Source organism: Talpa europaea (assembly GCF_964194135.1).
Source record: "Talpa europaea genome assembly, chromosome: 9".
Classification (NCBI taxonomy): domain Eukaryota; kingdom Metazoa; phylum Chordata; class Mammalia; order Eulipotyphla; family Talpidae; genus Talpa; species Talpa europaea.
Genome location: NC_140076.1, coordinates 29,429,241 through 29,439,764, shown reverse-complemented (window position 1 = coordinate 29,439,764; position 10,524 = coordinate 29,429,241). Strand labels below are relative to the sequence as shown.

The 10,524-nt window shown below is 59.3% G+C and overlaps 1 protein-coding gene across 1 annotated transcript; it reads right to left on the bottom strand.

Annotated features, from left to right (window-relative positions):
• Window positions 1-564: 564 nt before the first annotated feature.
• FOXD2 (forkhead box D2) lies at window positions 565-2,055 on the bottom strand (the record flags this gene model as incomplete). The annotated part of the gene is made up of 1 exon (XM_084244273.1): window positions 565-2,055. One exon carries the CDS (start codon window positions 2,053-2,055, stop codon window positions 565-567), a length of 1,491 nt encoding a protein of 496 aa, XP_084100399.1.
• Between the last annotated feature and the right edge of the window lie 8,469 nt (window positions 2,056-10,524).

Here is a 10,524-nt window from a genome sequence, read left to right as displayed (position 1 = left end):
ACACTGCTTTAGGCTTCGGAGCGAACAAACTTCCTTGAAGAACAATAAGGGGGAGAGGGAGAGGTGAATTTTTCTTTTAAGCACAAAGCGGATAACAGGCGTCTTTAAATTATCGTATTGGAAAAGCAGAGCCACAGGTCGGGGAAGGGCTGAGGGAGAGGCAGAAAGGGAGCCCTCCCTGCGCACTTGGTGTTTCTGGCGGGATCCGCTGGGCCTGGGCAGGCATCTTTCCGGGAAAGCATTCTTCGTCCTGGGGCCGACGAGGGGCGCAGAGGCCGGGGAGAGCGAGGGCTACCCCCTCCCCCTTGACTGCCCAAACTGGAGCGGGATCTCACGGCTGGCGACCTCGTCGCGTAGACCCGGGCCTCTCCCTGAGCGTCGGAGCCCGCTTCGTCCCAACTGTCGGCAAGATTCTGAGTGTGGAGCCCCAAGTGCCAAGTCTCGCGCGCCGGCCCAGGGTCTGGAGACTCTTCATAAATAGACTCCCTGAGTTCCGCTGGGGCCGCTGGAGCTCCCGGGAGAGGCTGCGGAGTGCGGGGCTGGCTGGCCCTGAGCCGCACGCGGTCAGAAGTGGCAGCCACTGAGGCTGGCGACTTTGCCGGCAAACGGCGTCCCAGAGGACAGGAGCGCGTCCCCGGGGTGCGAGAGGCGGATGTGGCCGGCCACTGGAGCCAGGGCCGGCGAAGTCAGCATGGCCAGGACCTGGGCTTGACCCCCAGGACCCGCCGCCGCGAATGGCGATCCCGGGGAGCCCTCGCCCCCGCCCGGGGGTGCTGCCCCGCCGCCACCGTGGCCCATGATGTGGTCTATAGAGAAGGAAGGCCGCTGCCCGGGCCCGGCGCCCCCGCCGCCCACGCCGCCGCCCGCGTCCGTCTTGAGGCCCTGGCGCAGCAGTGCGGTGGACAGGCCGGCCGCGGTGCCGGCCGCGGGCGGGCTCAGCGACGCGGGGTAGAACGCCTTGGCGCAGCCCAGCTCGGCGCCCAGGAAAGCGGGCAGGCCGGCGGGGCCCGGGCCGGACCCCGTGCCCGGGGCGGGCGCCGGCGCGGGCGCCGAGGCTGCCCCCGCGAAGACCGAGGCCGTCGGAGGTCCGGGTGGAGGCGCGGCCGCGCGGCCTGGGGGCACAGACAGCTGGCAGGGCGCGGCGGCCGCGGCGAAGGCGAAGGCGTGCGGGTGCGGGTGCGGGTGCGGGTGCGGGTGCGGGGCCGGGCCCGGCGGGGGCGCGCCGTAGGCCGGGAGCGCCAAGCCGTAGCCGTAGCCGTAGGCGCCGTAGGCGGCGAAGCCGGGCAGGAAGGCGCCCGGGTCCCCCGCGGCCGCGGCCCCGCCGCGCAGCAGCAGCTCGGGGTGCGGGTGCGCGTGCGGGTGCGGCGCCGGCAGCGGCTGCCGCTTGAAGCGCTTGCGGCGCCGCAGGAAGCTGCCGTTGTCGAACATGTCGGCCGACTCGGGGTCCAGCGTCCAGTAGTTGCCCTTGCCGGGGTTGCCGGGCTCGCGGGGGATCTTGACGAAGCAGTCGTTGAGCGAGAGGTTGTGGCGGATGCTGTTCTGCCAGGCGGGGAACTTCTCCCGGTAGTAGGGGAAGCGGCCGCTGATGAACTCGCAGATCTCGCTCAGCGTGAGCCGCTTCTTGGGGCTCTGCAGGATGGCCATGGTGATGAGCGCGATGTACGAGTAGGGCGGCTTCACCAGCGGGCTCCGCGTCGCCGCGCCCCCCGACGGCGGCCCCGGCCCGGGGCCCGCCGCCCCCCGGGCCGCCGCCGCCCCCGGCCCGGGGCTCCCCGCGGCGGCCGCGGCCCCCCGGGGCGCCAGCGTGCGGGGCTCGCCGTCCGAGCAGCCGCCCGACTCCTCCTCGTCCTCGGCGGCGTCCGCCTCGGCTTCCTCCGGGGCAGGCTCGGGGCCGTGGGGGAGCATGTCCCGGGGGGCGCGGGGCCCCGAGCGGGCGGGGAGCTCCCCCCCGCCGCCGCCGCCGCCCACCACGTCTATATCTGCGTCGGCCTCGGACAGCGCGGCCGGGGAGCTCTCGGAGGACATGATCTCGCAGCAGCAGCTGCCCAGGGTCATGGTGCCGCGCCGCCGCCGGTCTCCGGCTCCGCTCCAGCCGTGGCTCGGGCTCCGCCGCGCTGCCTCTGGGGCGAGTGTGTTTTGCGCGCGGGCGGGGAGGGGGCGGGGGACGGAGGCGGGCGGGGAGGGGAGTCCCCCCCCCGGCTCCGCAGCGCCCCCTGGCGGCCAGCGAGGCCGCGCTCACCTCTGGGAGAGCACCCCACCGGCCGCGCGCGACTCGCCCCGGGAGTGCCCGGTGGGGGCGGGCGCCCCGCGCGCGGGGGGGAGAGCGGAGCCTTCCCTAACCCTGGCCGGCCTCGGCCCCCCGGCGCCCGAGCCGGGGGTGGGGGTGTCGGGGATTAGCCCTCCCGCCTAGCGGCTGCCCAAGGCGGAAGAGCGCGAGGCCGGGGCGGAGCTCCCGGAACGGGGTGAGGCGGGGCGGGCGCGGGGGCGGGCGTGCGCCTCCGCGGAGGGGCCCGGCGGGAACCAACAGCCGCCGCGGCGGGAGCTGGGCTCGGGTGGCGGAGGCGGGTCCTCCTGCTCCCCGCAGATCCCGCAGGCCCTCCGGCCCCTGGAGCCACAGCATTCAGCGCGCTCAGCCCCTGGATGTCGAGGTGCTAGCGGGCGCCGGCCGGAGCCGGGACGGGGCGCATCGGCCCACCCCGTCATCTCTCCCCGGAGGCAGCACCCAGGCCGCCGCGGCCGAAGCGCAGAGGGAGCGCGAGCCTGAGACGCCGGGACTCCCGCCGCCGGAGTGGGACCCGCGGGAGCGCGAGCGACTGGGTCCGGCCCAAGGGGAGACGGGCTGGAGTGATCCGCGAGGAGCAAACTCGGGGCTCCCGGCTTCCAGAGGTGAGAGATTCCACTACACCCCCCTCCTCTCGTCCAAGACCCGGAGCCCGCCGCCCACCCCGTGGCGCGCGCCCCGGGACCCCCGACGCGGGAGTGCGCGCGGAGAACCCCGGGGAGCTCCCTGCCTGCCTGTCACCCCCGCCCCGAAACTTCTGTGCGGCGCTGAGGCCGCGCTCGCGGAACGCGGACCCGGCCATCGCTCCGAGGGTGCCTTTACTTGGCTCTTCCCCCGGGTCGGTACCCGTTTGTCTCAGGCTTTGTGACGGTGACTCTCTCGCCCTCGCTGAATCTGTCTCGGTCTCCCGTGGAAACCCTGCAGCGGTCTGGGGGTCTGCTCGTGCACTTGGGGCTCTCGCCCTCAATTTCCCCCTCTCCTCCCAGTCGCACTGCGGGGGCTCCCTTTCTGGCGGGACCGCAGGCGCTGTAGACCGGCGGCAGGACCCCACGGAGATCCACCCTGATCCCAGCCCCAGCCTATACTGGCTTCGTCTCTAGGGGTGTCTTGCACAAAAGTGGGTCCTGTGACCTTTTTCTTTGCAGCCGGGTTCCTGTCCATCCCATTAGGCCTTTTTCTCCCCTGGCCTCCCTCCACGAATGCAGCCACCCTTAACTCCAGCTCAGACTGCGCCCATCTCAGCCTCTGCGGGGCTGTGGAAGGGAAGTCGGGCGCTGGATGTGGGCAAGAGCTGAGCGGCGGGGCGGGCTGCTGCCGGGACAGCGCCGCGCAGTGGTCAAAGCTGGGGCCTGCGAGGCCTCAGCCCCACCCCTGCGCTCGGCCGCCGCCGCGGGCTGTGCGATTGTCAGCGAGTTACCGCCCCTTCGAGCCTCAGTTTCCTGCAAAGTGGTTAAGAGCGGGGACCCTGCCTTCGGGCTGCTGGCGTCCCGATCCTGGTGTCACTACTTACCAGCTCTGTCACCTTAGATCGGTTTCTTAAACTCTGCCTCTGTTTCTTCCTCTGTAAAAATGAAATTAAAAACACCTCGTGATGACTATGACTAATATGTGAAAGTAGCCACACCGCTCACCGCTCTAGGCTACTGAGGGAGAGGGTACTGGGAGGACTTCGCAGACTTCTTCAGGCTCTGTTCTCTGAAAGAGAAAGGGACTGTGGTGGTGGTGTCTCCCACCTGGATCCAGAGCACTGATCTAGAACACGCACCCCCGTTACTGCTGCCATCGAATCCTCTCCCATTGCTACAAAAATGAGGTCCCCTATGAATAAGTCCCTATAAATAAGATGGTGGAGGGGAATGTGCAGCCCCTGTAGGCTGTATCTCAGCAGAGCCCATGTGAGGGTGGACAAGTTCTCCTTTTCATCCAACAGCAGCCTCCAGTCTATGAAACAAATACAAATCTATTCCACACGTAGCATAAGAAGGTCCAGAAGGTGGGGGGAACTCTGATCCAGGAGTTACCAGAGCAGTCCTTGTCATGAAATGCCCATGATAGAATTCTCCATCCTCCTGAGCCATGGGGCTAAGAGCAGAGAAGGGTGAGAGGTAGGTTTGGCAGGTCATAACCTATGACCCCTTCTGGGGTCTCAGACCAAGGGGATCCATAAGTAGACTGTCCTTAGGAAAAGGAGAAGAGGTCTAATCTTCGAAGCATGAAAAGGAAATTGGGCAGGGACTAGTAACACTAGAATTGAATTTTCTAGGTGGTAGGGCTCTTCAGGAAAACAAAAAAATGGGGGGGGGGCGCTAGAAGAGAAGTTTCTTGCAGGTGTTTACATAAACTCACATACCTAGGTTGCTAAACTTAGCAGATTTAACTGGCAACCCTCCAGATATCCCAAGCTTGCTCTACTACATGAAGACCTCTCTCACACTCAGACATGCCACAGTCTACCCACACCAACCCTAGCCCAGCTCAGCTCAGTCCTACTGTCTAAGTAAATATAGAGAAAAACAGCAAAGGCGTCGTCCTACTGCAGCTCACCATCTGATACCTTCACTTCAGAACGGTAGCTTCTTTCCTTCCCAGTGCTCTCCTTATCCCCCAGGTTCCAGCCTCCTGCCCAGCTTCAGGGAAAGATTGATCGAGGTATTCAAGACCCCAAAATCCTGTTTCTACTGCACCAGGGGAAATGCTCTATGGAGCAGCTGTAGCCACCAGCCAGTGCCTCTGTTGCACACTTGCTGCTGCTGAGATCCAGGTTGGGGGAAAGGGATATAGATTGCCACACACACACACACACACCAGCCACTGTCTGCAAGAGGAGAATGGCCAGGATCTTAAAGAGGCCATAAAAACACACACCCACACTTTTACAGGAGTGGAGACGGGTCCAGAAGATCACATGACTTGCCAGGCTTTTGAAAGACTGGAGTTGGTATGAGGAATCCTAGTTGAGAGCTCCTCTATTTCTCTGAATAACTCTCTGCTTAGCCCTGACCTAGTTTTACTCTTGCCTGTAGGTATTTCTGGGAGCCTCTCATCTCTTTCAAGGCTCTGGGTCAATTTGTTTTGAACAATGCCAGGAGTAGGTGCACTGGGGGCTGGTTCAGGACTGTTAAAGATTCTTTGGTCCTGTACCCTTTTTCTCTCCAGCCTGGTGGTTCCTGTTTTTCTGGCCTGGGGGCTGAGCCTCTTTGAGGGCTGGGGGGCATCTGCACCGGTGGGAGTTGGCTGCTCCCTTCTGGGAAAACCTGGGCACTTTCCAGAAGCCTGTGCCCAGCACCCATGCCAGCAGCCCCAAGAAGCAGGAGGGAATGGCCTCTGCGGTCTTAGTTATAGTGGCCCTGGTCGTGCTGACTCCTTCAGCTTCATTGTTTGGCCACCCCCGTAAAGCAGCCCGAATCAATGGGAGGCACGCGTTTGAAGGGTGCCTGTTCTGGGGTTTCCCATCTCAAAATGTTCCGATAACCGCAGAGAAATTGTGGCGCATTTGTTGTGATCCGTTGTCAGGGGTGGCCCTCCCCTCCCTTCTTATGACCCCTGTGGACGTGTTGTGCTCTTCCACTCCAGGGAAATGAGAGCTCTCGGTTGATTATGAGAAAATAATCGAGTCGATCGTGAAACTGGAGAAGAGCAGCGCGGAGCTGAAGGCGGGAACCTAGGGCCAAACCATCCCACGCGGCCTTGCGGGTTCTGGAGCTCCCTGCGCGCTGAGACCCTCCTTTCCGTGCCGCGCGGCGCAGCCTGAGCTGGGCCGGGGGACGCCGCGCCTGCCGGCTCCCAGGTTACTCACAGCCTGACCGGCCTCGGGGATAGCGGAGCGCCGGGCGTATCCTCCCGACCCTACCGCCACGGCCGCAGCTCCGAGCCAGCCGGTTGTTTGGAGGCAGCGGGTATGTCTTTCCATCCCATTCTCCACCCAGATCTTCGCCCGCTCAAAAGCCTTCGGCTCCGGTGGCCCCGGGGGGTGGGGCGGGGAAACTCCAGACCTTGTGACCTGCAGGGGCTCTCCTTACAAAGGAGCGGGGCTCCGGGTTAGAGTTCAGGGGGAGGCCGGACCCTCTGCCAGCTGCCAGCACAGAAATGACTGGGCCTCCAACGTGTGCGCCTTCACCCCTGCTGCCCACCTGCGTCTTTGTGGAGCCCCGCGCCCTTCGGCCGGCGTACACCTCTCTTCTCGGAAGAAATTTTTATCTCTATCCCAATATTATGCCTGACTTGGGCCCCCTCCAGGTCTCATCCACGCCGGGACCACGTGGTGGGGGTCTCGCCCGAGCACCCCGCGGCCGCAGCAGTGCGCGGCAGCTGAGACTAGAGCGAGCTTCGGGATCTGTCGCCTCGTCCTTCGTGGGAAGAGGGTTTCTGGCGCAGGAGAGCGTGGAAACAGCGCCCGCAGAGACCAACATTAAACACGCAACACACGCTGAGAACAGATGTGCAGCGACGGAGCAGTGGACACTTCCAAATGTGCTGGAGCCTCAGCCTCGGCCCCTGCTGTCTAAAGGTCTTCTGAGTTTCCGGATCTGAGAGTCTTTCTCTGCCCCGTCGGCCCTTCGGGGGGACAGTGGCTCTGCGTGCCCAAGTATGTCCCTAAGCCACCGGTGCCTGTCCTGATCCGCCCCTCCCAGCTGTGCCAAGGATTGCCCTGGAAGGCTCGCCACCAACTTTACCCCAGAGTCTAAAGCAGCGCGACCTCGTCCGGGACTGCAAACTCGCCCTGGGCCCATAAGGACACCAGGCGCAGAAGGAGGATGTTTCTGGCTCCAGCCTGAGCAAGGATTTGTGACAGCGGCAGGGAGAGGGCAGAGAGCACACCCTGACAGTGCAGGAGGGTCAGGAAGACTGTAGTGGGACCAGGGGGTAGGCTCCTTACCATCTACACCCCATCTGCCGGAGCAGCAATACCATTGAACCGGATGCCCTTGGGACCCCAGAATTGGGGCAGGAAGGGGCAGAGCCACTGGAATTCCACCACTCAAAGCACAAGCACAGGCTGGGTGCTTCACCATTAGCTTGGGGAGCCCTAGGCAAGGTAAACCGTGAAGCGTTAGTCCCCACATAGGGAAGAAATGTGGCCTGGAGCCCGCGCCTTCTGGAGCTGAGCTGGGTAGTGTTACCCCGCAGAAGGGGAGTTAGGGAACCCACGAGTGCCATTGTCATACAGGTGCTGGCGACTGATTCCTGGGAAACAGCGACCTCTGGAGGAGCCACCATCCATGCCAAGAGTCAGGAACTGGACCACTGACAGGACTGGGACCATCCCCACTTCATCAGTTAACAAAGTCACCCCAGACTCAAAGCCATTCCCTACTCCTCTTCGCCCATGCTTGATTCCTTTCCCAGCCTGTACCCTACCTTCAAATCCTGCCTCTGCCAGGAAGAAGCCTTCTCTGGAGCCCAAGTCAGCTTCCCTTTTTCCTGCTCTCAGCTCCTCAAACCAAAAGCTTTATCCCAGGAGTTGAGGCTTGCTCCTGCCACCACACTGCACTGTCAACTAACCCATTCCCTGTCCGGCCCTTCTCCAAAGAGGCCATTCTTCCAGCCATTCACCCACCTCTGCATTGCTGGATGTGCTGTTTTTCTTTCCCCAGTAAACAAAACCAGAGTCATTTATCCCAAAATTGAACTCTAGGTTTTCAAAGCTCATTTGCCAGATGAGGAAACTAAGATGCAGAGAGAGGACTGATTTGCCTTAGGGCACACAGTAAATTGGTAGGAGAGGTGAGACTATCCCTATTCTGTTTTCCAGGTCAGAGTCCTCTCCATTTCACCTGGATGGCATGCAGGTAAAGGTGAGAAAGGGATCATTTTTATGGGGTGAAGTCTGGGTGGGAGAGTTTGGGCATAGAGGAGAAATGCAGGTGGGAACTCTAAAGGGGGGGGTCACTGCTCTAGGTTGGGGCAGTCAGGAAGGCAGATAGGGTAGCCCCACTAATAGCTCTGTCTCTTCCTCCCCAACCCAGGCCCAGATTAGGCTACTATGAAGGGCTCCAAATTCCAGGGCTTGGCCAAGTGTCTTATATAGCAGGCAGGTGGGATTGGAGGCTGGGAACTACCCAATTCAGACAAATCTCACTCACCTCCTTGCCCCAGGAAGGAAGGGAGGGACCCAGAAACCTTTCCTGCTAATATCCAGAGGGTGCTGCTAACACCACAGAGCAACTGGAAGAGGCCCAGAGGGTTATTGTGTATAATTTGTAGGAGGCCCTGGTCCTATCAGCCACTCGCCTGAGGCCTTCTCAGAGAAGCTTCACTTTCTGGGCATCTTGTGCTCGTCAACAGCCTGTCCCATGCCTGCTTGTCCAGCCTTACCCCCGGCCCCTGCACTGCACTCCTATCTGGTTTGCTTTCTCACCTCTTCACCTGTGCAGAGGCTTGTTCCTGCCTGGTTTGCTCCTCCTGATCTGTCCATTTCCAGTGTCAAGCTTTATGAGATGCTTCCCTCAGAAAACACCCCACACTTGCCTGACTGTGAGGGGCCCCCACCTTTGTGCACCCGAAATTCCCTCATGGTTTGTCTGCCAGCTCCTATCAACTGTAGAACAGGTATTAAATTGTCTTCATCCTCATCTTCCCTCGTCTATAAATTGGGGATAATGGTTGTACCACACTTATTGAATTATGATGATAAAATGAGATAATGCCTATAAAGCCCAGTGCCTGAAACTTTATAAGTTCATAAATGTTTCTCATCATTGTCATCACTATTAATCACTATGCCTCCTGCCAGATGCAAAACCTGACACATATAGGTGCTCAATTAATGTTAGACATATGAATACTTGAATGAATGAATGAATGAATGAATGAATGAGTGAATGAATGGTGTGACAATCCTTCTTGTCTGGGACTCCCCAGAAAGCTAGCTTACATAATCAATAGAAATACATGTTCTCTGAGGACATTGTTTTTCCCCCATCAGTCCCCATCCCTGCAGGGAAAACATGCCCCCTCATCACAGAGTTTTCCCATGACTCCTGAAGTCATGAGATTTCTTGCTTATGCTCTCTGCCTCAGTTTCTCACTTTTAAAAATAGTTTTGACAAATCAAACTAGCCAATACCTGCCATAATATTCCTGCTTTATAGGACAGAACTCTATCTCCTTTGTATGGTAGGCTGAACATGTTTTCAGTTTTAGGGTACCCCAACGCTGAGTTGAGTAAGACCTCTTCTTCCGTGTTCCATGTGGTCCTAATGGGACTGTCCAATCTCTGTTCCCCTCACAGGTAACTTGACTGGGTCAAACACAGCATTTCAAGTTCAAGGCCCAGTGATTGGTCCAGGAACAAGCAAGTGACCTAAGTCGAGGCAATCACTGCTTCTACAAGAGTTGATATTGGAACGCAGGGATCTACGGACTCTGGGACTTTAGGCAGGTGCTTCTCCCTTTGGATCAGAAGCTAGGCATACATACTTAGCTGCCAGAGGCCATTGTTCCTGCCATGAGCAGAGTTCTGTTTGACACTGAAGTACATAAACAGCCCAACAAGAGACAGATTAGAAACAATGTTGAGTCCCTGGATCAAGCTGTGCCTGAAACTCTAGATCACTTAGACTTTCCAGACATCCAATAGCAATTCTCCCTTTTCCTTAAGTTAGACTGGATGGATTATCTTTTTTTGAGTTGAATTTTACAAACAGCAACTGACCTTAACCTTAATTAGTAGAGGAAGGGATGGGAATGTGTTCCATGACATAACAGATCAGTCTACAGTTGTATGCTTAGGAATAAAGCGTTCAGGGTTGATACAGCTGCCACACACACCCCTCCCAAATCTCTACAGGGCTGACTTGGGGCAGGGAGGCTGAGACAAAAGGGAGCCTGAAAGTGGTAAGAGATTCAATTTCTGTGACTCCACGAAAGGAACACATTCCAGCTGGGCTGTTCCTCATGGACATGATACGTACTTCCATGGTAGTGAGCCCCCATCCCTGGAAATGCTTGAGTGGAGGCTAGTATTCCTTGGGTAGGAATCTCAAAGGCATCTCAGTACAGCAGAACAGGTCTTAAAGCTGGGTTCAATGTCTGCTCCACCACTGCTTAGTGTTTCTAAGACAAATAAGATCAATAATCTCTCTAAGCCTCAGTTTCCTCATTTGTAAAGTATCCAGAGAACTAGGTTAGAGATACAGACCAAAGTCGCATAGCTTGCCACCTCTCAGGGACTCTTGAGACCTATTATTATTGGAACTAACTATGGGGTCAGGACACCTCTGTGAGATCCTTCGATTTCCTCT